We start from the raw sequence: 27,823 nt of genomic DNA, 5'->3' as shown, positions 1-27,823 counted from the left end.
CACAGTGTACCATTCATTTATTTCTCTTACTATGAGAGGCTCTCTCTTACGGATACCGAGGGTCTTCTTTCTCTCTTTTTGTGAAATTGAAAAAGTGGAAATATAACTAAAACTTCAGAACTTCCTATAAAATAACGTTGGCACAAATAACCTGTGACATGTGGTGCTGTGCAAGCTTCAATGATAAAAATCAGCTCCTCAAAATTCATTAGTCTCAGGAGAGGAGGTGGAGGGAGGATGAGACACGAGGACTTTCCTGAAACTTCGTCTCCAGCAGAACCTCCGGCGTGTTAGTGATAACGTTCAGCGTCAGAGAAACACGTTTAGAGCTTTTCCACAGTTTTTTTGTTTCTTATTTATAATCTATCAATCATCAGATTAAATTTTTTGCCAAAGTAGAAAAAAATAATTTTGCTTCATAATTACGAAAGTTGTTACAGCAAGCACCACTAAACACTCCACTTATTCTCTACCTCCTGAAACACATGAAACCATTTCTTCAGTTTACCACGTAAATTTTTCACCTTATCACGACTCCCCTTTCTTTCTACCTCTCTTTCACTTTCAGGGATATTTTAGGTGTAGTTGTAATATAGAATATCATTTAAATTTACAGAGAATGTACTCTGATATATAAGAGTTTAAGGCTGAACTAAAAAAATAGGACATACAGTAGGTCTTATAGGTGAACCTTTTATAGTATGTAACTATAAAGTAAATATGAAATAATGTAAATGCTGTGTTGTATCAGGATTGTTTTCTTTTTCGTTTACACATGTGGGATATATCTTTCGTATCTCATGATAAACTAATAGGCACCTGTTCTTTTTATTTTGCTCCTGATACCAAACCAAATATTTCACAGTGGTACAAATAAAAAAACTTTTTTTTTCTTAGCCATTCCTTAATATATGAGCTATATTATTGGTGATGTTTATCCCCACAATAGTTAAGATGTTCTCTCCCCTCAACCATACTTGTTTGTTTTCATGAATTTCAATCATGGCAAACAAATACAGTATATGTATGGAGCCCTTTTTTCAGAAAATTTGGTAACCACTTTTGAGCAAATGATATTGTATGTACAGTTTGTCTATTAGAATTGTATATGATTATTTTGTAATGTTCACCCTCTCCCTCTCCCTCCACAGTGACTGCCGCTATCTATAGGCAGCTAGACAATACATGGGGCGGCCAGTTTATCTACTAAATCTTTGTAATTATACTTTGAAGTGATGGAACAACAGTTTTTACTGTCAAGGGCGTTGTCTCAAGCTGTAATGTTACACCCTAATCAACTTTTTGGGATGTAATTTTAATTGTGTATTTAATTCAAGCAACTATGAAGGAATGATGAAAACTCACCATGTCGGTTACTTGTAGATGGAAAATAGCTTCTGGGAGATTCATAATACATCGAGTGTGCTTGTATGTGTGTGTATATGCGCACACACACACACACACACACACACACACACACACACACACACACACACACACACACACACACACACACACACACACACACGCGCGCGCGTTACAGAGGGATAATCGCCGATCAGCAGTAACCTCTATGTATTTATATTTTTTGGAAATTTCTTACCGGACATAAACAACAACCATGTAGATCAGAGAAATATATAAAAATGAATACTTTCAGAAGAAAAGAACTAACATTTCCTACCCTAGTCTAGCCTGACCTTGCCTGTTCTACTTTAAGTATAATTTTACTGTGCCATGATAGTAAATGAGGCATTAATTAAACAGGGCAAATTTTAACATATACGAATTAATTTTCATTTAGGTACAGCAAATGAAACAAAACGTTATCCCTTTTCCGCAAAAACCTCGGTTTCTTTTTAATGCTTAATCGGCGATTATTTCAATACAGGGTGATTCAGCAAAGAGTACGTTAAATTGGAGGATAAAATCCTTGAATATTTCTTAAACACAATTTATGTACGGTAAATTGTCAGCATCTGCATAGTTTCCATGAGAGTAAATTTGATGTGAAACTCCCTCCCCCCTGTAACTGCCTTTATCTCATTCTGTCGTACACGGTCCCTGTCTCATTGAAGCTGTGTTAGCCATCTGTATCACGCTGTACTGCTGTACATAAGACATCTGTGAATAAGATGATCACAAAATTTTACGGGAATTTCACATCAAATTCACTCTCATTAATACAGCATCTTAAATGTATTGTAACATGGAACTATGCAGAAGCTAACATTTTACCATAGAGAAATTGTGGTTAAGAATTATCCAAGGATTTTATCCTCCAATTTAACGTACTCTTTGCTGAATCACCCTGTATAGCGTGACACTATTACTACTACTTTGCTGTCACTCGGAATCGGGTATGACGATCATTCAGCTATGATACAATGATATGAGTTATTAATGATATCACCTTCGTTGGTGAGCTCTGAGGTGATTCAAGAGGCCGATACAGGACCGGCAGGGCAGTCCACAGATGTTACACGTGTGAATGGTTACATCTAGTGCGGGAGGAGCGGCGGCAGTGTCTTTGCGTCGCTGGCGCTTGTCTGCCTTGGTATGCAGTCGGGTTAACTCGAAAGTATTGACACCTTTCCGTGTGATGCTCCTTCAAACGTTTCGGTGTGGAGTGATCGTCTTCCGGTGTGGGGGTCGATTTGACACTTTTTCAGGTTTGTCTTAGGCCTATCCTTATACCTTTTCCATTGGCAGCCAGTATTAAGTTTATCATTCGTTAGGTGACTGTAAAATACCTGTCTTTGATAGTCTACTGTCATCCAAGCGGGTAACACGGCCAGTCCAATGTAGTTGTTCAAGAATAATGGTAGTCTCGATGCTCCTACATTTGGTGTAAGTGAGAAAACTGGCATTTGTTCCCTTGTCTTCCCAGCGAACTCGGAGGATGGAACGTAGACTACGTTGGTGAAAGTTTTCAAGTGACTTGAGGTGTCACTCCTATATGTGACCCATGTCTCGCTGTCATGTAGCAGGGTGGGGAGGACCACTGATCGATATACGTGCAGCTTTGTAGATAATTTCAGCTCCCTACAGCTGAAGACAGGGATACGGAGTCTGCCAAAGGCTTGAGATGTACAGTCAACAACAAAAATTTCTGCAACTTTATGGTGTAATGCAATATGACACACCGGACCAATAATTCTCAACAACAATCATTTACGCGGGTGATTTATGTTAGTTTCTCTGTATTCACTATAAGTGATATAAAAAATACACCATACTGGTTATATAATGCATCATACAACCAGAAATGCTAAACCTATCAAATTAACATGGCCTCAGTCAGTGATCGTTGCAAAGGCCATCAGACCAAGTGGTGCAGAACATTGTTTTGCTGACTGTCCATTTTATCCGATGTTGAATCTCTTCACTGATGTCCGCAGTGGTGGACAAGTAGCAGCCAAGATACTGGATGGATGGTGAAGGTGTGGTTGAACCAGGGGTAGACTGAAAGAGAATCTGAGTCTTATATACGTGCATTCACTTCAGGGCCGAGGTGTGCATACGCATCAGCGTAGGTGTTCAGAATCTCCTGTAGATCGTGAGCAGTGTGAGCGACGAGGGTGAGGTCGTCTGCATACTGAAGTTCGGTAATGGAAACGGCCGACACCTTTGTTCCTGCCTGGAGTCGTCTTATGTTGAAAAGTCTCTTCATACGGTACTAGATGTCCATCCCGAAGCTAATTTGGCACTGGCACGAGTAAGAAAGGCAGCCAAGAAAATGAAAAAGAGAGTTGGTGCCAATACACATCCTTGTTTAACCCCTGTTTGGATGGGGGAATTCAGACTGGGTGCCATTGTGCAGGACACTGCCGTTCATGCTATCGTGGAGTTCCCTCACAATGGAGATGAATTTTGGTGGGCAACTAAAACGATTGAGGGTCCGTCAGAGGGCTTCCCTGATTACCGAGTAGATCGGCCTTAGTAAGCTCGATGAAGGCCATGTATTTGTCACGACGCTGTTCTCTGCACTTTTCCTGTAACCGACGGGCATCACAGGTCATGTCAGTGGTGCCACGTCATGGTCTAAAGCCATATTGAAATTTTGGGAGGAAGTTTTCTGCCTCAGAAAGAAGTCTGTTTAGGTGGACTCGGGCGATAATCTTGCCAGCTATGGACAGCAGCGAGATCCCACGTTAGTTGTCACAGTCTTACTAGTCTTCCTTGTTCTTATAAATATCGACGATAGAGGCGTTTCTAAGACCTTGAGGGATTTCCCCCTTCTCCCATATATTTTCCAGGAGAGAGTGGAGACGGCTAGTAAGCAGAGGTCCTCCTGCTTTATAAACCTCAGCTGCGATTCCATCAGGCCCTGTGACTTTGTTATTTTTCGTCTGCTTAATGGCAGTAGCTACATCATCAGGGGATGGAGGCTAGCTAATGTGGGTCAGTTCCTGGTGCTGTTGGGTAGCCAGGACATCCACATCACTGTTTCGGTCGAGCAGGAAATGGTTGTGCTCTTTCCAATGCTGAAGGATACCTTTTCCGTCTTTAATTAGGGAGTTACCGTTGGATGAGTGGAGGGGTAACGCACCATGAGTAGTTGGGTCATACATTGTTTTAGTGGAATAGAAAAAATCACCCCATCTTGCGTTGAGCCTCATTTTTTTTGCGTTTCACACACTTTGTTTTCCCACCATTCGTCCTTTAGATTGCAAAGTTTTGACTGAGCCATCGCTGAGGAAACCCCGTCTGCATTGTAATCTCTCCCAACTGAGATACTGTATAATTTCCCTCCTAGTCCCCAGTACCCCCCCACCACACACACAGAAAGACACCTACACTGACACACCCCTCCCCTTTCCTTCCTGGTTACTGGGCGAATGCTTCGAATTTGGAGTTCAGTGTTTGAGGTTCGGACCTCACGGAGAGAGAGGACTGGCAACGCTAAGTGGTAAACGCAGGAGTGGAGCCAACTATACATTAAAATCCCCTTGGTAGAGGATCTCGGTGTGACAAGAAGTGAGATAGTCAAAGAGTTCCAAATAGTTGACAGAGTTGGGAGAACAGTATTGGAAACAAAGAAAAATAGTCACAGTTGGTATAGAGATATTTTGCGCCAGATGACATCATAAAGAAAAGATTCAAGATTCGTATGTCCAGCTTTAGGTGTACGTGTGTTACAGTAGGCGCATACACCTTCCTTAGAATGGAAAGAGGTATAAAGGTTGTAGTTGGAGATTGAAAAGGTTTAGGTGAAGCTGCTTTGTTTAGTTGAAGTTCAGATAGTAGTAAGAGTTCGGAAGAAGAGGTTAATAGATGGTGCTCCACAGAAGAAAAATTGGATCTCAGGCCGCGAAAATTGGAAAAATACAGTGTGAGAAATGCCGATCCTCCAACGACCGCGGTGACATCAGTTGAGGCCCCAGTAGTTTGATGATGGTCAGGTCGGCCCTGGGGTGCACAACCTTCTCGACCAATGGGACCATCCGAGAAGGCCCTGCTTTAATATTTTTGTCAACTGATATCATAGGAGAATAAAAGAATAGAAAGAATAAAACAGATCAAGGGTGAGAAAGGATATATATGTTGTGTTGTTAAAGTAAGATAAGCCATTGAGACCCTGCACTTGTGTGTAAATGAGGCAGAAAGTCAGATGAGCAACCTGGGATTTGGTCAAAATTTTTATGATTCCATATGGCACCTGGGTGTATCGATAGACAACACATTATGCTTCCAATATCTTTCCAGGCGGTAGTATCTTCCTCATTCCCAGCTTACTAGCTGTCTACTACCCATGATCTGTGTCGTAGTGGTCTGACCTACCATGGCTTAGGTGATGAGAACATCTCGGCGATCTCTTTCTCTTACAATAATGTAGTCAATGAGAGGCCAATGTTTAGATCGTGGGTGTTGCCAAGAACCCTTGAACTTGGCGGCTTGCCTAAACATGGTGTTGGTGATAGTGAGGTTGTGATCAGCACACCTGCTGGGGAGGAGTAGGCCGTTGAGACTACACTTGCCCACTCGGTTTCTCTCTGTGGTTCCCTGACATTAAGTGAGCATCACTGCCAACCCTGGCATTGAAGTCACCTTGGAGCACGACCCAGGTCGGCGCAAAAGGTCTCCTTGTTGTCTTCATCTGCATCCAGTGTTGAGGCGTTTGCATTGATGAAGAAGGTATTATGTGAGTTATTTAGTGAGGCGCTCTTTGACCCCAGCAGACATTTCATTTAGCTTATGTAAGTTAGAGTGACGAATAGCATAGCCAACTCCATAAATGCGGTTTCTCTCCGCAAAAGGCTTACCATTTCCAGAAGATGTAGCCAGACCCTCGTCTGGGAGCCGGGACTCACTAATGCCTTTATACACATGTAGCCTACCCTGGAGAGACCAGTGGGTGGTATAACTGAAGATATTAATTTTAAAGGAAGATGATATGATTTGATTGTTACTTGTATGCCGTAAGGAAACTCTGTGGCAGGGAATTCCACAGTGTGATAGTCTGGGGTACAAAGGAGTTCGGGTAAGCAGAATTAAATTTCAACAGAAAGGTCAGGAGCCCTCCCAGATTTCAACGTAGGCCGATTAAAGATGCTTGGTAATGACACTACTCAGTGTAGCTCATAAGAACACTAAACATCTATAGAACACGGAAAGTGTTTATCTTTGCGAATGTGCACTGAATCGAGGAGACGAAATACTCCAACACGATAGCCAGCCCACAGAGAACACATATGGCAGTCAACGGTTGATCAATATAATCTCTTACAGGGCAGGGGTTTCTCTTACCTGAATAAAATCGTCTGGCGTTAGCCAGAATAAAGGGTTAATGGAGTAGGGCCTATTACGGAACATTACTGAGTCCAAGTTGCATTGCAACTGTTTTGGCGAAATCTCAGTGTGGTTTTGTGATAGTGTTGTAAAAAGTTATGTTCTGTTTTACTACATCATACTTATTACTAAACGTTATGTATTTTGTTTTAGTAATACTAATGAAAACCAGTTTGGATGCCCCCACTGTGTTAATCGTTGGAAATGACTGTGATCCGCCGATCATAAGAAGAGCAGGTAATGTGGGAATAAACACTTAAATACAGCACGCAATAACATTCATATCATGAGAGCAGTAGCAAAAATAGTAATTAATTTGCAGAGGACGATTGCATATCAGTAAGGCACTGAGGACCTTCCTCACCACTCAGGACGCCAACTCGTAAACTTTATGATTTTCTGTCACTAACGCATATAATTATATGTTATAAATAAATCAATAACAATTTAATTCAATACATTTGACACACACTTGTGTGATCTCTCCCTTCTCCTTTAATTAAAATAAACAGCGTTTTGAAACGACACGCCCGAGAAGTGCTCCTGCATAGGATTAACGAGTAGTAGGATTTTGGAGGGTGACACACACACACACACACACTTTTCTCTCTCTCTCTCTGTTTCATCTGATATTAATGAATAAATATATTTTAATCGTTTACGGAATGACGTTGCTATCTCCTCTCCCTCCTCCACAGATACTGTCCCTTTTCCCCCCGCTTAATTATTTTCCAGCCGTTGGTGGAAGAAGGACGAGGTTGTTGACAGATTATTAACATAATCTAGCATGGTAATTAGTTTACTCTTAATTATAAAATGTCATTAATTTTGGGATGGCGTGTATGTGAGTGGAGATAATTTTATACACTACACCTGCCCCCGAGAACTGATATGGCGGAAATAACGAAAACAAATTTATTTCTTCATATCAGTTGAATCATAGAGACAAATTGTGTGTGTGTGTGTGTGTGTGTGTGTGTGTGTGTGTGTGTGTGTGCGCGCGCGCCACCCACTTTAAACAAATTGATGTAAAGTTAAAATTTGTAACCAAGGAGTGACTTCAGTGTTCACGGCAACATGAGCCTCTGGACTCTCTGGGGTAGATTACATGTGTATAGAGGCCGGGGGCATAGCTTGAGTGAGAACAAAAAAGTTGGATAATCTTTGATTACCTCCGAGAGTAGCAATCCTGCCTGGCCAGCTAAGAGGACACTTGGAGGGCCCACAAATAATGCCCACTTCCCTACTCTGAAAAAAAGGTTGGTGATAGGAAGGGCATCCAGCCGTAAGACTTACTTAAAATTTGCCCGCTGGCAACCAGGTAATCCCAGCTAACCCACGTAAGCGTGATGAGGATGATGTAGAACATTAGCCAATGTATAATTTACACAAGGAGAACAATTCTTATACAAGAGAACATTATTGACAACTTCGGTGGCGAACATTAATTCTTTGCGTCATATAATGAACTCGTCTTATTTCTAATTTATTCTGATTGAATAACCTTAATTTAAACAAGCTGTGTTATGTTCAAAGTACACCTCCTCCCATATTATGTCCCGAGCAAAAATAAAAAAATAAAAATAAAAGCCCTCTAAAATTATAAAACTAAAAAAGAAAAAACTGCTAAAACACCTGTGTGATCAAATTTCACTATTTTACCCAAAACGTGCCTGAGATTTCATCCGGACAAGCAACCAACCAAGACCTGGGAAAACAACTGAATAATAATTTCGTTTCCCGCGGCACCTGCAGACAGAATGGGAGAGCGGGGTGGACATTATTTTCCAAGTAATCAGGGTTATACCCACGGCTCAGTTGTGATTTTGTTTAATTGATATACACAAACCGATACAAAATGAAAAGATGCTACAAAATAATTTAATTTCACCGGAAAATTACCCAACTTTGTCACCTTTAAAATAGTATTTATTGCATTCAGAGTGTATCTCTCTTACTCCTTTACATTTAGAGAAAAGGAAACAGAAAAACCGGGGTTCCTTTACAGGAAAAGTTACAATTAGTCTTGGTGTAATGTTAGCATCACTGTTGTCTTAATGTTATTGTGTCATTGTCATTATTGGTGTATCTTAGTGAGGGTGTCACTGTTGGTGTCAGTTTTAGTGATAATGTTAATGTTACTGATAGTATCTCATATTATTACTATAGAGTTAATGTCTCAATTAATATGAAAGTCGGTGTCAGTGTTACTGATATTTACAGTGTTATTGCCACTACTACTGTCACTTTGATGTCTGTTGGTGCCATTGTAAGCCTTGCTGTAGGTGTCACTGATGCTGAAAGTGTTGTAGTTCACTCCATTATTTTTTTCGGTATTGATGTCAGTGTTATTACCAGTATTAGTGTTTGACTTATGGTGGTGTAAGTGTCACTATTTATGTCATTGTTGATGTCACTGTTTCACTGTTAGTGTCCGTGTAAGTTTGAGCGTTGATGTCAGTGATAGTGTCAGTGTAGTAGTAGTGACGGTGTTAGTGTGACACTGTCAGAGTTGGAGTCAGTATTATTGTTGTTGCTGGTGTCAGGATCACAATTAAAATTATTGTTGGTGTCTTCCCTTGCCAGTGGTAGTGCCATTTAGTGTCACATTGAAATATTGTACGACTGTTAGCAGAAGAGGGAAAAATATGAAGTTGCTCTCAGTCATATTTCCCGCCTCTGCTGACGGTCGTGTAACATTTCAATGTGATTCTGATCCTTTAAAATGTTGTTTTTGCATAACGTTGTATTACTGATACGCAATTTGTTCTTAGTATACCTTATTGTGGGTAAAAATAAATATATATTAAATGCATCCTATGAAAGCGTGATTTTGCTACCAGAATTTAACAATTAATTCGTGTATAATACTTCTAATAAACTTCCTACGTGCTTATGTTTGAAAAAATTAATGTGTGTATCTTTATATAATTTAGCTAAATATCTTTCTCGTCAGAAACGGTCATCCCAACGATTTTGAATAAACTCGTTTGAAAATACACCATTACTTCAGGACAAAATCGGACAGGTTTGCAACAGCCAATCAGCTGTAACTTTTGAGGAGGGGGCGGAGCATCTTTTCTCAGCTGGGAAAAAACGTGCTGTAGTTATTTTTGTAAACGTCAGTGTTAGTGTCAGTGTTAGTTATTGTTGTAAGTGTCAATATTAGTGTTAGTGTTAGTGTCAGTGTTAGTGTTAATGTCAGTGTTAGTGTCAGTGTTAGTGTTAGTATTAATGACAGTGTTAGTTATTGTTGTAAGTGTCAGTGTTAGTGTTAGTATTAATGTCAGCGTTAGTTATTATTGTAAGTGTCAATGTTAGTGTCAGTGTAAGTCTTAGTGTTAGTTTCAGTGTTAGTTATTATTGTAAGTGTCAATGTTAGTGTCAGTGTTAGTTATTATTGTAGGTGTCATTGTTAGTGTCATTATTGTAAGTGTCAATGTTAGTGTCAGTGTTAGTGTCAGTGTTAGTGTCAATGTTAGTGTCAGTGTTAGTGTCAGTGTTAGTGTCAGTGTTAGTGTCAGTGTTAGTGTCAGTGTTAGTGTCAATGTGTGTCAGTGTTAGTGTCAGTGTTAGTGTTAGTGTGTCAAGTGTCAGTGTTAGTGTCAGTGTTAGTGTCAGTGTTAGTGTCAGTTAGTGTCAGTGTTAGTGTCAGTGTTAGTTATTATTGTAAGTGTCAATGTAAGTCAGTGTCAATGTTAGTGTCACTGTTAGTGTCAGTGTTAGTGTCAGTGTTAGTGTTAGTTATTATCATAAGTGTGAGTGTCATTGTTAGTGTCAGTGTCATTGTTAGTGTCAGTGTCAGTTTTAGCCTTTGTGTTAGTATTAGTTATCTTTGTAAGTTTCAGTGTCAGTGTCAGTGTTATTTATTATTGTAAGTGTCAGTGTTAGTGTCAGTGTCAGTATTATTGTAAGTGTCAGTGTTAGTGTCAGTGTTTGTGTCAGTGTTAGTAGTGTTAGTATTATTGTTAGTGTTAGTGTTAGTGTTAGTTATTATAGCAAGTGTGAATGTTAGCATCAATTTTAGTGTCAGTGTTAGGCAGTATTAGTGTGTGTGTTTTGTTGAACGGGGATTATCCACCCGGGCTCAGGTCATTAATGTAAGTATCGTTGTTGTTTTTTTCTGTTAATGTTAATATCGCTTACTCTTTGTGTTAGTGTTAGTGTCGCTCTGTGTCAGTATAATTGTCAGTATCAGTTTTTCTTTATTAGTGTCTCGGTATTAGTGTTACTTTTCTTTGTGTCAGTGTTGATGTTACTGGTAGTGTTAGTGCAACTTTAACAATTTTTTTTTCAGTTTTGGTGTTAATGTTAGTTATCAATGTGATTGTCATTGTCAATAGTATTTTTAGTGTCATTGTTCGTGTCACTCTTGGTGTCAGTGTCGCTCTTTTTGTTGGTGCTAGTGCAACAGTTAATATTAGTGTTAATGTCAATATTTTTGGGTTTGATGATATAAGTTTTGACATAATTGGTGACCTCGTACTGTGTTAGTGTGTTACTATATATTAGTATTAGTGTCATAAATGGTGTCAGTGTTTAGCGCCATGTTATTGTTCGTATCAGTGTTGGTAACAGTGATGCTTTCAACGGTGTCAGGGTTCAGGAAGCGTTGGTGTTAGAGATCGCGTCAGCTTTGGCTTTTCTCACACCTCAAGGTCCTGCAGCTCTTCAACTCTTTTCACTTTATTCAGTCAGTCATAGACAGTATAATTCACAATATATATGCAAGTTTCAGACTCTCTTTTTAAGTCACACATCAACAAGTTCTATGCATAGTAAAATTGTTTTATTCACCTTGTAATTTTTTGCTTACAGTTAACTTCCTGTAGTTGCTTGTGTCCTTTTTTAGGATGATAATTTGTTTTAGCATCATGAAAAACTTTTATTCGAATAATTAATAAACAGTAATATAATAGATTTCTAAAATTTCGTTCGACACACCTCTTTTTGTATTACTTTTTATTAACATCGATATAACGTAGATTTCACCAAAAAATGTTAATTGTGATTACTGACGTGTAAGAAACTCATCCTATTTTCCCTCGACCACCACTTGGAAGCAGGAGAAAAGGGGTGAGGCAACTACCTGAGTACTGGTGAAGAATGCAAGAGAAACATTTCTCAATACACCCACACCACCACCACTGTTATCACTACCACCACCCACACCACCACTATTAACACCGTCACCCACACCACCGTCACCCACACCACCACCACCACTGCTATCACTACCACCACCCACACCACCACTATTAACACCGTCGCAATCACCACCACCACCATCACCTGTAAAGGCAAGATAGCTGACATTAAGGTTGTATCCACTTTTTTGCACTAAGTAGCGACAGTATATCGTTTCCCATGTATAGAACCAAACACACAATGTGCTTGAATACCTCTCACACAAATGTAACTAACAAAGTGTGAGGCCAGACATACTGCCTCACACTCCTGTACTCACGCAGTTGTGAATAAGTTACCCTTTATGTATAGAACTAAACAAAGAATTTATTTGAAATACTCTGTAACATTCAATGCTTTAATATCCTGACCACTGGGGTTAGTTATGCAGACCCTTTGTAAACTCTACTCTGTAATCCTTTTGTACTATCGCCCACAGGATGAGTATGGGGTGTACAATAAACTAGCCGTTGTAAGTGGAAAAAAAAAATCCTATATCATATACCACCACCATAACGACCACCACTACCACTATTATCACTCACAATAACAAACCCTCATTTTTACTATTAACATCAACAATACTTGTATACATATCAATACATATACATGATGCACACATGGACCTTAATAATTTTCTGCTCTTTCGAAACAAAACCAAAATAAAGTTACAGGATTTGATGGTATTCCACTCTTTATCCTCAAACTATGTGCAACTGAACCTGCTCCTATCCTCTCTGAACTGTTCAACCTTCCTTTGATCTCTCTGACCCTTTTCAATTCCATTATTTCCCTACCCGTGCTGGAGCATCTCAAAGCTTTTACTCCAGTTACGTTTTTATTACATATAATATTAAAGATTTCATCCTTCTCTTCATTCCTACACTTCTTTGCTGATGATAGTGACGTACAGTCAAGGAAAAAAGTCCTGGCAGTCCATGAGCCCTGAGACTCAAGAACCTGTGAATCCGAGACATCATAATGGGCCCAACAATGTGAGATGTCTCTGATTCACAGGTTCATGAGTTTCAGGTCGGAGGACTGATAGGACCTTTTTGTGTGACTGTGGTGTACATGAGGTTTATCCTACAGCCCTAATGCCCATTTAAGGCTTCCAGTAGTTAAATTCCACTATTTATTTGTTTTACGATCAGTGTCCATACAAAGAAGATCCAGTCTCTAATTCCATTCAGTTATATCCCTGTTATATCAGTCACTAATGTCAGTAATGAAGATCTTACTGGAAGTTGTGACCTATCTCAGAACCCTCCCATTACCTCCACTGAATTTGGTTTATCTTCTCTTTGCTCAACTTTTTACTCCTCCTGTGGAATATTGTTCTCACAGGTGTAATGACATTTCGCAGTCTTTGTTATCACTGTTAAGCAATAGACAATCTGAGAATATTTCTCTCATGTAATCAATTCCTCACTTCCGTTATTTCAGATGATCCATATCTCCATTTTCTCTTCTCTACCACTGTTACTCCTGTTTCGGACAGGATCTTATTGTCTTTGCTTTCAATAGTCCCAACCAATTTATTTCCTTTTTTCTGGTTCATTTGTTATCTTTCTGTACATTCCCCTACAGTTATACCTTCTATCATTGTTTTTTTAGCTCATTGCTTATCCTTTCTATATCATTAACCCTACCCTGACGTCAGTCCTTTTTAATTTTTTTGTTAAGTTTATTGTAAGCATCACTTCATTTTATCATATTTCTTCGTCTATTTTCCTTAAAACTTAATTTGTTATCCACTTATTTTTAGTCTCGTTCCTCCCATGTCTTATAAGTTTCCCCAGTCTCTCACATTACTTTTTTTGTAATTAAATTGTTGTCCTGGTCCTTGTTCATCAAAGTCACCCTCTAGTAATACTGAAGATCTATTTTTGGTTTCAATTTCATATTCTATCCCTGCCCCTGTTTTGAGCCTCCCAGGATCCCTTTTGATTTTATCCATAGCTTTTCTTTTGAATTTTGAAGTTATAGCCTCACTAAACTCATTACTGGGACGTGATTTGACCCACAATCTGTCCCTCGATAGGTCTTGGATCGGGCTATTGAATTTCTGAATCTCTTCTGATTTAAAATGCAATCTATTTGATCCTTGACAATGCTACTCTTATTTGCATTGTCCCGGGGGCAGACGCACGTATAGAGCTGTAATTATCATCTTGTTTTTCTTTCAAAAGTCAATTAATATTTCTCCTCTCTCATTTCTATTATCCAACCCATGTGGTCCTTCTTCTGGTGCCTCTTATCCTTTTCCAACCTTTGAGTTAAAATTATCCATTATAATCAGACATTCATTAAACTTCACATGGTCTTTTGTTTTCTTTAAACCTTCATAAAATTGTTCTAAGACTTCATCCTCACTATCATTTGTTGGTCCATAAACTTGTATTATTACCAAGTCCATTGGTTCAGCATTAAACTTTATTAGCAAAACTATCTCTGACCATGCCCAACATCCCTTTACACTACTGCTCAACTTCTGGTTTCCAATAATACCAACCCCTCTCTCTTACTTTTCACCACTTGAATATATGAAGTAAAAATCTTCACTGCTAATGCTATTTGAACCTTTCCATCTTACTTCACTTAATATCAGAATGTCCTACTGCAATCTTTTCATTTCCCTACAAACATTCGCATACTTACCAGCATCATATAATGCCCTCACATTCCATGTTCCAATCATGTTTTTGTGGTTGTTGATTCTTAATCTTTCCGTAGCATTTGATATCCAAAGTTTTGTTTTGCTCGGACAGTACTAGCAAGCTATCGGTGGCAAACTGCCGCAAGCACGGGACGCAATGTAGTTGAACTTTTAGGTGACTTTGATTCAATAGAAACGACAGAAAATCGTTTAGTGTGTCTGTCCATGGTTGTTCAAGGGCAAGAGATGAAGTTAATGAGAAAAGTGTTCCGAAATTTTCTCATCAGAAGACTAATTAAAGGAAGAAGAACAAGTTGGGAATGAAGAATGGGTTTTATAGGTCGCTCATACCACAAGGTAATGTTAAGATATATTACGAGAAAAAAGGAATGAAACAGTACACTGAAGTTGTTAGTACCCTCCACCCACACCACCACTCACACACACACACACTGCAACTACTACTTTGCTGTCACTCGGAATCGAGTATGACGATTATCCAGCTAGGATACACTGATATGAGTTATTAAGGATGTCACCTACGTTGGTGATTTCTGAGGTGACTAAATCGGCCGATACGGGACCGGCAGTATCGTTCACAGATGTTGCACATGTGGGGGGCTACATTTAGTGTGGGAGGGGCAGCGGCAGCGTCTTTCCGGCGTGGGTGTTTGTCTTTCTCGGTATGCAGTCGGGATAACTCGAAAGTATTAACACCTTCTTGGAGGAGCAACACACACACACACACGTCTTCCTCTTCAGGTGCTTAATTAGAAGGGAACAAGAGGAAGGCCGTGTCCTGGCATGTCCTTGAGGCAAACTCTCAGGATGTGATGGTGGTGAGAGGTCTAAGTTAAAAATTTACAGGGCAAGGACCTGTAATATGATGTAAATTTTCATATTCTATATTTCCTGGGTTGTTCATGCCTGAGGTGCTCTAGTCCACCAAGCTGTGAATGAGCACCTAATTTTACAGTTGGATAAATGATGGCTGCCGAGTGCAGTGCCAGTTACACTCTCCCTGAGTACCGATAAAAGACATCGTCTACCTCGTGCTGTATCCGCACAGGCCTTAAGAATCTACTATCATTTTCACTATGATTTACAATGAGCACAGTATATGCGGTAGTTTCTCAAATAGTGTAACTTTTCTACGCATCTTTCCCTGCATGTGTCAATTAGGTTTTGTGAGAGGAGACGGCGCTAACAACGAACAGTGAAGTCACTCTTTACACTCACGGCAGCCATGTTGGTATTGGTAAAATATTCTGGTTGGTGGCTGGCAAGACTGGCTTTCTGGGTTTTATTCTGTCCATTTAGACGTAGAGTGAGAGGGGTGATAGGATCGAATGACATGTATAAAAGGCTGAGCGAAAACGTAGCAATGGTTTTAAATTAGACAAATTTAGATTTAGGCGTAATATAGGTAAGCATCGGTTTGGATGTAAAGGTGTGGATGAGTTGTAACAAATTATCAAACGCCATCATTATTTAGAAACGCCGGAAAGCTTCAAATAAGCCTATAGGTTGGACAGACATAATTATAAGCGATTAGGGTTGGGTGTAAACGGGGCTGCCTGGTATAGTTCTGCTGCAGTTTCCTTCATTCTTAGATTCTTATGTTCTTAATCATTAATGGCAAGTTCACCTTCGCAATAAGCATAAATAGCATGTTCTTAAACACATAAGTATTAGCGGCACGTTCATGCATACATTAAACTTCCATGACACGTTCATTTGCACAATAAACATCATTGATTTCGGGAACTAAACATCAGTTGTTCGTTCATTCACCTACTGATATGAATGACATGGTGATTCACACACACGAAACATCAATGACATAATTACAATCGCCATATTAGAATATTAGAATAGGTCGTTTGCCCAAACACAAACACCAATGACACTTATCTACACGCAAAGCATCACTGGTACCTTATACGTTCATCCATTTACCAATCATGACTGTCATACCAATAAGAACATAAATCAAGTATGGTGCGTTTAGAATGTCGAACGGATACTTAGCGCCTACCTCTGTGTGCGAGTGACAGACAGCTCATCGTAATTGACAGATCATTAACACTGACAGTACGAATAGAATCTCTATGCCATACTCATTCCAGATCAAAATTATGAAATAATACATCACAGGAATTTGTGACTCGAAATATATCACCTTTAATATTTTTCAACATAACAGAAAATCTAAATCTGAATGGCTCAGAATAGACGAAGCAAGTCAGGTACAATATTACACAAACACATTTGAACCACAACATTCTCTTACCTTTAGGTTCCGTAACCCAAAATGTGACCTCCAACTGAAGAGTGTTGAGGAGCTCTCGTGTGGAGAGGCCTACCCTCGACCCCCCCCCCCCTTCTTTTCTCTCGCACCTTCCTTCTCTTTCTTTATATCTTAACTTAAGTCCTATCTTAATTTTTTTCCCTTAGCTTTCATAAACCATAATAATAGCTGTTTTTAAGTTTCATCGTTTCGAGCAAATAATGTTTCATTTTTTTCCTAGTCATATATATATATATATATATATATATATATAAATAAATAAATAAATATATATATATATATATATATATATATATATATATATATATATATATATATATATATATATATATATATATATATATATATATATATATATATATATATATATACCTGTATGTCTTTCCTCTCTCTTTCTCTGAAAAGATAGAAATTGTTTGTGATGAAAATTTTTCCAGGAGAACGTGAATAAAGTGACAAGTGGGATACAAATATAAAGTGTAAAATACAAATTTCCATGAAAGGTAGAGAGAAACCTGAGAGAAATCTAAGATAAACGCAGAGAATTATAAGAGAAAGGAAGAACAAGAAAGGAAAGGGATATATGAAAATAAGGAAGACAATTGATCAGAAAAGGAAGTAGAAATATCAGAAGAAGAAGTAAAAGAGAAAGGAAGAGTCAGCAGATGGATACAATGAGTGGGTTAGCCAGCCAGCAGGGAAGACGCGCCCCAGCCATCCATCACGACAACACCAGCTCCCCCTCCACCCCCCGCAGAAGGAGAAAGAGGGGTTAGTACTACCAACAGGAGCAGAAGGAGGGAGAAGGAATAGTTCTAGAAAGATGGGGAGGAGGTGTAGAATATTTTTTTATTTGTAGGAAGAGTAAGTACAGGCTGGTGGAGGAGAAATTGTAGAAGGCAGGGTAAATGTTCTTATTGAAAAAATTGGGGAGAGGAGTTATTGCTGACAGAGCAGGAGGAAGGGTAACAATTCTAACATGAAAACCTATCGGAGGAGGAGGAGGACGTGTGTCTTGTGCTACTAGGAATAGAGATTACTATTAAGAGGAGCCTCAGGGGTCGATACCTCCAGGCGGAGTAATATAATGTTAGGCTGAAGGATGAGGAAGGGTTATACTTGTAGGGCAAGGAGGGTATGTAGCAGGAAATAAAGCGCAGGAGGAATTTGTATTGGTAGGGAAAGAGCAAGAAGTGTGGTCAATATTTTAAGAAATGTGGGTAGGAAAAATAAAGGATCTCCATATCTCCACCTTCCCCCTTCTCCATCACCCACTGAATGACTTTCTTTAAACTTAATCGCATATTTTTGTTATTCCAAATATATATTATGTACACAATATGAATTTTGAAAATCTATTAACTTTAATTTTGTTACTATGACTCATTAATACTGTAAGTAATTTAGTAGCTCTTGATTAAAGAGGACTATCGGTATAATCAAAGTGTGGGGAAAGTGCGAACACAAGCACTGTAGAATCCCCACAGCTTAAGTTTGAGTCCTTAACTATTAGTTTATTATGATCTTTCTTTACAACTAAATATAAATATGTTTAAACCTAAGACATCAAGCACATATAAAAATTTAATCAGTGTGTGTGTGTATGGGGGGGGGGTGTTCTGCATGTGCATTCGCGTTCGTGTGCGTGTGTGCATGTGTGCACGTGCATGTGCGCGTTTGTGTGTGTGTGTGTGTGTGTGTGCGTGCGTGCGTGCATGCGTGCGTTCGTGCTTGTATGTATACTTGCGTGTGTGTGTGTGCCTGTGTATGCGTGCGTACATGTGTGTATGTGTGTGTGTGTGTAATGGTCAACATGCTTGCCTCGCAAGCGAGTGGACCCGGGTTCGGTCCCCGGGCAGGGTGAAACTATGGGCAAGTTTCTTTACGCCATTTGCCTCTGTCTACCCAGCAGTAATTGGGAACCTGGATGTTAATCGAATTGCGGATCGTTTCCCGGGATAATGGTTAGCCAGTGCATTTGGCGAGTTGTCCGGTCTTCTCGGACTATTCCTTGACACTGGGTCATGAAACTCGTTAACTTAGGGTGTGGTTGTTGCGTTGGCGACAGCTTCTACATCTTAAACAAATTCACGCCTAGGTGGCCCTAGGGCTGACCATCCTTGATTTCAGGGTGGAAGAAAAGAATTGAGAGAAGGTACTTTTCAGACTTCGATGAGCTTGGGTAAGTGATTGTTTAGTCCAAGGATGAAGTCAATGACGACAAAATGATGATAGTTGTGTCCCAACATCTCGCCGCTCTCCAGCCGAATTTTAACCACTATTTCCTACCTGCAAATGAGGAAGAAAAGAAAAAGAATAGTTGGATAAGAAACCCGTTCCTTATCTCAAACTTGAACGACATCAATCTGCGCACTCATGAAAAAGACACACTGATCGAACTCCACTGTGACTCAGAAATTAAGACTTTTCAACAGCCGCAACCGCACCGACTTTTGGGGAGCAGTGAGCCAGATAGAAGCAGATGAGGTGATCGCTAGTAAAGCACTCCAAGTTCTGGTGGCATTCCACAGCACTTACTCATCTGAGAGAGGATTCTCAGATCTGCTCACCATCAAGAGCAAAAAAAGGCAGAGGCTAGGAGAGACGATGTTGTCTGCGTGCATGAGAGTGGCAGCGACAAGAAATATCGCCCCACGATGTAGTTTGTGATGAGGCGTGGCTGCACAAGTGAATTGTATGTGTAAGTGTTTATTATTTTGTACTTTGTACTGTAAGTGTAAATGTAACGATCAATTTTTCTGGATAAATGCAACTTATTGTAATATACTTGTAGTGTACACTTATACAGAAGTATGATTTTCCTATTAAATGTTTCCTTTTTATGATGACAAATTTATATGTGACCAAAGGATTTAGAGCTGCTGAGAACTGTGACCCAGTGTTGAAAAGGTTGGTACAAGAACACCGCCCGGTCACACTTAAACAAGTCCTCCCTCTTATTATCCAACTTTACATGTTATAACCATGTTACATAGAATGTGTACGGAGCTGAGAAGATGTATCTGCACTTTATTCTTTATGAAGACTACTTGTGTTTACAGAGGGGTACAGAACGTTTTCGAACATCACTATGGCAGGAGCTGAAGTTCAACGTTAAAACATTCTCCGTTTTTTTTAGATTTAATTTTTCTTGATTTTTTTCTGATTTCTCTATTGTTCACTGGACCGTTTCATAATAAACAATTTTCTGCTTGCATAAAATATAAATATTTCTCCTGCATTATGGCATCAGTAGTTTATGCAAACCCGAATAAATCGAAGCAAAGTGACAGTTATTAAAATTTTAGACAGACCCTAGATTAACTATTGAGTGGAATCAAACCAAAGGTACAAATGTCTCTATTCACTTGATGTACAGTACATCACCTCAAGAGTAGGTAAAACATTGAGAGGAAAGGTCGCTAAAAATGTCCCTTATTAAACCAATTATGATAAATACAGGTAGATAGGTGGGACCACAAAAAATAAAGATAATAAGATTTATTTGATGGAGAAGAAATGAAGTAAAGGTGAACAGAGTGTGTGTGTGATAACTAGATAGTGATAACGATAGAATATAAGAAAAATAAAGGAAATAAGGATTAAACTACCAAGTTATGAAACAGAAGTTGAAGCAGCTGCGAGCAAATTGACGGATATTATAGTGTTGATCAGCTTCCGGCAGTTTCTAAAAGACATTAAAAGGAATGTGGCCAATTGTTTGATTAAAATGTGTAACTAGTAAGACCTAGTAAGACCTTCCTAAGGATTAAAAAAAAATCAACATTCGCACCCAATTTAAGATAAAGTTATGCATGCAAAGTGTTATTATATATTATTTTATACATAATAAAGACGAAAATAGACAATGTATTACCAGAAGATGAAAATGGATTTAGAAAAGGATGAGGAACTAGGGAATGTATTTTACTCTGAAGTGAAAGGGCTTTAGAGTAAGAAAGAAGGTTGCAGTATATCTGTTTTATGAATTTGGAAAACATATTTTATAGTTGAAAATGAAAAACAAATTTTGGAGTTACTATGATTATAACAATATTTTTTTAGCATCAGGAAGTTATATTGTTAGTAAATTGTGAACTAACAAATTAGTTTAGTGTTAGGCATTGTTGTTATAACGTTATTACTGCGCTTCAACAAAGAAGGTCTTTCAGCGCGAAACAAGGTTAGTAATCCATTAGCCCAACAACTATAAACATATGATAGATTAAAAAAACATCAACTAGGCAGGTTGTTAGGCAAGGCAACGTACTATCTCCAACATATGTAATGTCGGATCATATATTTTAATGATAGTAATTGGAGGCAACGATAAAGGGATAAAAGTTATTGGTAAAATTATATAAAATATTTAGTTTTCATATAATACTGCTGTCATCGCACATAGTGACGGGGTAGTGTAAGAACTCATGAACAGATTAGTGGAAAAAGATGAATAATATAAGCTAAAAGTAAACACTATAAAGTAAATGTTATTTCCTTATTAAAAAGAGAGGAAGGAAGGGGAGGGAGAGGAATAAAACTTCTATCTCCGGTATTCAACATGGAACTCAAATGGGTTGATGCTCTAAAATATTTAGGAGGCTACATAAGTTATGATGGTAATTGTGAAACAAAAATTAAAGCAAGAGGAGGAAAACATAATTAACATTAAACAATCTTCGAACTTGTTTAAAGGAGGCATTAATGAGGGGTTATAAACATAATCACTTGCAGCAGACACAAGAGGAATGCTAAAGGAGAGTTTTGCAGAGAAGAAAATAAATGAAGAACTCAAGAAGGGCTCGAGATACGAAGGAAATACAACAAATCTACAGAATAAGAAAAGTCGGATATTTGGCCATATTAGTTAACCTTTTGTGCCGGAGTCATATTCCCGTAAATCATTACCAAATAAAGTATGTATATGAAGTAGGGCATCATAAAGTACTTGAAAGCGCAGACAATAATTATTCCTAATTTATGATAACTGGTTTTAGTAGCTCACTTTGCAGTGTAGAAAATTAATCGAAGTATTACGCATTTATTTATGATACAGTATTATTATATGTGTTTATTCTCATAATATAATATAATATAATATTTGCTCATTCATTTGATATACGTTCATTTTAGAATAATCATTGATAAATAAGTGGATAGAGAACAATTATTTAATAATATCGTCATATAAATTGATTCTGAATACATAAGGAAAACACGAACCCGGGCCAATTCTCTGTGATGTCACGCACCACCACGTAAGGAATTATTTCTTACACACACAGGACAGTAGACCGATGGAACGGTCTACCAGATCAAGCTGTGGAATCAAGAACAGTACTGTGCTTCAAAATAGTCCTTGACAAAATTATCAAGAACAATAGCGGGACCCAACATAGGCAGTTGGCCTCCCTCCTTCAGTTATCCTAGTGGACCTAGTGGGTGGTCATTTGATTTATAAGGTAAATATAGGTAATGCAGACACGCAACACTAGTAAACGGTAAGTCGATTGGACCAAGGAAAGTCTAGAAAGGCATGTTAAATGTTTATTTCCTAAAGTATTATCAAGGTGTATATTTATTCGTGGTGTGATCGTTAGGGAGTTCATTTATGGTTATAATCACTGTGTTATTGCCAATGATTTATAATGTTCTTATTACTATTATAATACACGTATAATTTAGTTCTCCACGACGGTGTATGTTGTTACTGACTCATAATAAACTTGTGTAATTTAATAAAGCTTGTTACGTCAGCATGTTGTTGCTGACTAATCATTATGATTATGACAAAACCTCTCCCAGCACCGATTGACTAAAACAATGATTCCACGTCTCCACGGGTGAACAATTATTTGTTTCATCATATTTTAAGTTCATGTTAACTTTCTCGTAACAAGTAAATCCTTGTGGCAGGCGATGGCACGTTCAGCTTCAACGAATTCGTGGAGATCGTGTGTAATATGAGCGGTGGAGGAGAACGACCTGGGGAGGACGAGGAGAAAGAACTGAGGGATGCCTTCAAGGTGAGTATCCAGTACCTCATCGTGAAGTCTGTTCATCACTAAGTCTCTTTTCTCTCGCACTCACACACTTTTCAGTGTTACCTGGAATATCACGAACGTGTACTCTCTCCCAAGAGTCTTTATTTGTTAGTCTAGTTTTACCGGTGAAACATTTTTCTTTTGAATTCCTTACTGATTGTTGTAGATTGTCTTTATCTCCCAAGTCTCTTGCCAACTTAAATTGTCCCCTGGAAATCTTTCACTCCCCCAGTTAGAACATAATTCCCCCTCAGTATTATACTGTCCATGGAGCGTCTTCGTTGGTCACTATGCAACATCTTCATCTTCCTTGACTTTGAGTAGTGTACTGTAGTATTTGTGGAGTATTGTATCTTCCGTCTCTTGATTCCCCACTTTATAGAACTTTTATATCAGAGTGACTGACCATGTTTGTGATCCATACACTTGATTATCATATTTCAGCAAATCAAATTACTTGTATGAACTGGTATGACCATTTGCAAAACACGCTAAAACAATTTGTACACTAGTTACCTATTCAGTGCATATAGGATTCACAACAATAGCATCAGACAAAACACAAAATATTGGCAACTTTTTAAATACTGTTGTGTGAGATATAAGAATTTGTCAATCCTCCACAGATCTTTGACAAACATGGCCGAGGGTACATCTGTGCCAGTGACCTACGCGCCGTCCTCCAGTGTCTGGGCGAGGATCTGTCTGAGGAGGAGAGTGAGTAGCGTATGATTTCACGTGCACCGGTTTCTTTAGGAGGGCAACGTCAGCAGTGATTTTCGAGCATAAACCTAACTTGAAATAGGAGTAGAGGAATGAGTTTTCCATCACCAACTTGCACCATCCACGAAACATCATCTTCCTTGACTTGTAATAATTTAGTAGTTGAGGAGTATTGTGTCTTCTGTCTCTTAATTCCTCTCCCCCACTTTATTGAACTTTGATACCAGCGTGTAAAATATAACACTCACACACACTTTACACACACAAACACACACACACACACACACACACACACACATATATATATATATATATATATATATATATATATATATATATATATATATATATATATATATATATATATATATATATATATATATATATATATATATATATATATATATATATATATATATATATATATATATTGCCATGAATCCTTAGTCGAGATGACTCGGGATTACGAAGAGTGCCAGTAAATCAAGTTATTGGTGATTTCATTGGATGTCGTATAAATCCAGGTATGTTGTATATATTATATTCTAATTATATTATTTGGACTATATTGTTGTAATATGACGTGTAAAGTACATTTATTTAGTTGATTGATTCAAATTAGCTAGTTTACGCATAACAGTCATCAGACTAGTGAATGCTGTTCCGGTGATGAACACCAGAGGACCTTAAATTCCAGCATCCACCTGTCGGGTTGGGAAAAGCCGGCTGATAGTCAGTTTTACTCTTGACACTGACTGCAGTGCGTCGGAGCTGCTTCACCAATTCTCTTGATGTTGTCTGGCTCTTTTTCTTTACTTATGTGGCTGACCTGTATTTAACTCAACAGATAAGCTATTCTCGTTATTATTGTTAGGTATAATATTTAGGATGTTTAATAGGTATTTAAATTAAGTTTCCATTCTGTTTTGCCTTGTCATGTCGTAACAATATATATATATATATATATATATATATATATATATATATATATATATATATATATATATATATATATATATATATATATATATATATATATATATGAACATTCAAAATGAGGACGTTCCCGAAGACATCCCCCCCTGCCAGGCACACACTTTGGCGCTATGTAACCTTGAAACAGCCGTAACAATTAATTTTGCATATTTGCATAGCATTAATATATATATATATATATATATATATATATATATATATATATATATATATATATATATATATATATATATATATATATATATATATATATATGTGACCGGTCGGAATTACTGGACTTTAATTTCTCACTTGACTTGGGGTTTATTAAAGATTATTAGATGGTAATTGCAGTGGAAGCGCCCCTTTGAGAAAAATCCCGAACCAGCACAAGAACACTTAAATTTACTAAACAAAATGAATTGTCCGTGACCCGTGGAAGGATAGCGTCTGTGACTGGGATGAATGAGACACACTGTAAAATTTACACTTGCATTCCCTCCAACACTACAAACACAATCAAATAATGGTACACCAATATGCGCACTTCTTAACCTGAACTTAAAATACTACTCTGGGGAATAATAGTTATACATGATGTTGAAATTATTAGAAACTCAGGCAATGCCTCATTAGAGGACAATAAGTTTAAAGTATTAAGAAATGTTGCTTGCACACATGAACCAGGCCTTTAGGGCTTTCAACAAAATATCAATCACTGAGGAAATGGTATTAAAAAAATAAGAAATTAATAACTCTACAATGAATAGGCCTTAAGGGCACTCACCAAAATTATATCCAGCACTGAGAAAATGGTATAAAAATCAGAACTTATTAACTCCACCCTGAATAGGCCTTCAGGGCGCTCAACAAAATTATATTACCCCAACAGATACACACCTCCTAACCTAACTTAAACACTACTCTGGGGAACAAAGGTTATACCTGAGATTGAGATTATAAAGAAATATTAAATGCACACAGCATACATTAGTAACTGATAAAATAGTATTAACTACACACAAAAATATTGTCACTATTATTAAGAAGTTACTGAGTCCACCAATACCCGTGAACCATGCTTCCTAACCTAACACACGCACAGATTCCACCTGCACTCCGTAGTCGTTTAAGGCACAACCAAGAGGCTCCTGTAGTTTAAGGCCCAAATAAGCCTTTCTCCACCTTGGAAAGTGTACCTCTAAACTCCACTGACTCTTGGCCCCAGTGTGCGACCCTGTATCACTCAGCTGGCTTCACTTTACCCCCAGTACATCCATGAAGCAGAAGGGAGTGAGCCAATCAGACCTTGTACAGTTGAGAGAAGCTTTAGCTTCCCGTTAGCAAAAGGGTTTCACTAAGCTGCTTGAGATATGTGGTATTGTGAGTCGAGGTAGAGGAGAGCTGGTGACCCCGACGATCGTCCCGTCGTTAGCTGGGCACCCAGACGGCTAGGTTCACTCAAGAGCTTCTTTGCTACCCCGCTAAACAGTGACAGGCCTACACTGATCGGTCCAACGGTGACAATCGCCAATCCTCAATCATTAACGGCAGTCTCAAACGGCAGTCAATCTCTCCCAGTCATCACTCTCGCAGTCAAGTGGGTTCTGACGGAACCTTGTTATACTGCAATAGCGCAACACAGGTGACTAGGCCACGTGACTATTTCTGTGGACGGACGCGCATGGACGTCTTGTTGGTCCGATCACTTTCGCGTGACTGAGGACTAGCCAGCCTCGTGTCCTCTCAAGGCGTTAGCTTAGGCCTACGTGACATATTTTCCGCCTAACTAATAACTTTCTTGGGACACCCATAACATTATTCAGACTGATAATCGATCTATCATTACTTTTAATTTAATAATTGATATTTAGTTTCATAATTCGCCTCCATATTAATTCGGTAAATTACATTTAGTATCGTATAGGCCTAGTTCCACAACCTCTTGCTACGTGCGGGGAGCGCAGTCTTCCCTCAGACGACCTTGAACTCAGCAACGCCCAAGGCACGGCGTTTGAAATTACTCTGAATTACACGAAAGCGCTTGGGAACTTCGTGTTTTCTTCTTTCCTTGTGGTTATCAGCATATACCTAGATCACGCGCACCTACAGTGATTTACTTGCATATATATATATATATATATACACACCAGTATCGGTGTACTGTATTGCATTGTGTTTTTAATGTAGACTAATATACAACATACATGGTATAGAAATCTTAAAACAAAAAAAGTACCTTTGCTTAAGGCTGAATATCTTCTTTAGCTGCAGTCTTCTTCCCCCACTGTGTGTGTGACTTGATGTGCCCATGCTTACTTTTCTGTAGATCGGATCTATTTCAGTATTGGCTGATTGCTCTTTAGAAAGGTATAGAAGTCACTGCAAGATGCTTCTTGGAAGTTGTACTGTACAGTCAGAATGCCTTTCATTGTTTCAACACTTAATTTGTTCCTTTACTTTGTCCATTGACTTTGCATCAGTGAAAAACTCTTTCTACATTTGCATTGTGAGATGATATAGCAAAGAAGAATTGTGAAATTCTTAGCAATTCTGAGTGGCATTCAAAGTTCTTTGATTTTTCAAAGTATCTGGTCCACTTTTTATGTGATGGCAGATTACTAAATTCTTCATCACTTGTAATTTTCCACAAACTGCTTCAGGTTACTAACTTGGTCAAAACACTGCACATCATCAACTTCTACCCCCTTATCAATCAAATATTTGACAGCTAAGTTGACAACACCGTACAGGCGTACACGTGACTTATCAGCTAACGAAAACTGAAGATCTCTATGGTTTCCACCTCCCCTCTCTCTCTCTCTCTCGTCATTACAGTATCATGTTTTTTTCCGTGGAGAAAATGGTGGAAGCTGAAGTTCCGAACTTTTGAAGAATTTTAAAAATTGCTTCCGGATGAAGATTTCGAGACCTAAATGGAGGACATGCCCGGGAAAATACGGACGTATGGCAACCCTAAGACAGACAGATTTGAAGACACAAAGAGTACAGACGGGCTTACATTCAAACACCACGCAGACGAACAGACAGTTGGGATGGCAATAGACAGGACGGATAGACTTGAGACAGATTAGAAGGCATTTATAAACAAGAATAACACCAAATTGACCA

At 38.5% G+C, this 27,823-nt stretch overlaps 1 protein-coding gene across 1 annotated transcript in view; it reads left to right on the top strand.

Annotated features, from left to right (window-relative positions):
• LOC121856107 (calmodulin-A-like) overlaps window positions 1–27,823 on the top strand; it is a 122,379-nt gene that overhangs the window by 77,243 nt on the left and 17,313 nt on the right. The window contains exons 4-5 of the mRNA XM_042351432.1: window positions 22,866–22,975; window positions 23,620–23,710. Of these exons, the coding sequence (XP_042207366.1) occupies window positions 22,866–22,975; window positions 23,620–23,710 (201 nt within the window). The remainder of the gene's footprint in view (window positions 1–22,865; window positions 22,976–23,619; window positions 23,711–27,823) is intronic.

This window comes from Homarus americanus, unplaced genomic scaffold (assembly GCF_018991925.1).
Source record: "Homarus americanus isolate GMGI-L3 unplaced genomic scaffold, GMGI_Hamer_2.0 scaffold51752, whole genome shotgun sequence".
Lineage (NCBI taxonomy): Eukaryota > Metazoa > Arthropoda > Malacostraca > Decapoda > Nephropidae > Homarus > Homarus americanus.
Note: the sequence above shows the minus strand (reverse complement) of the source record. Positions and strands in the feature narration are given on the sequence as shown.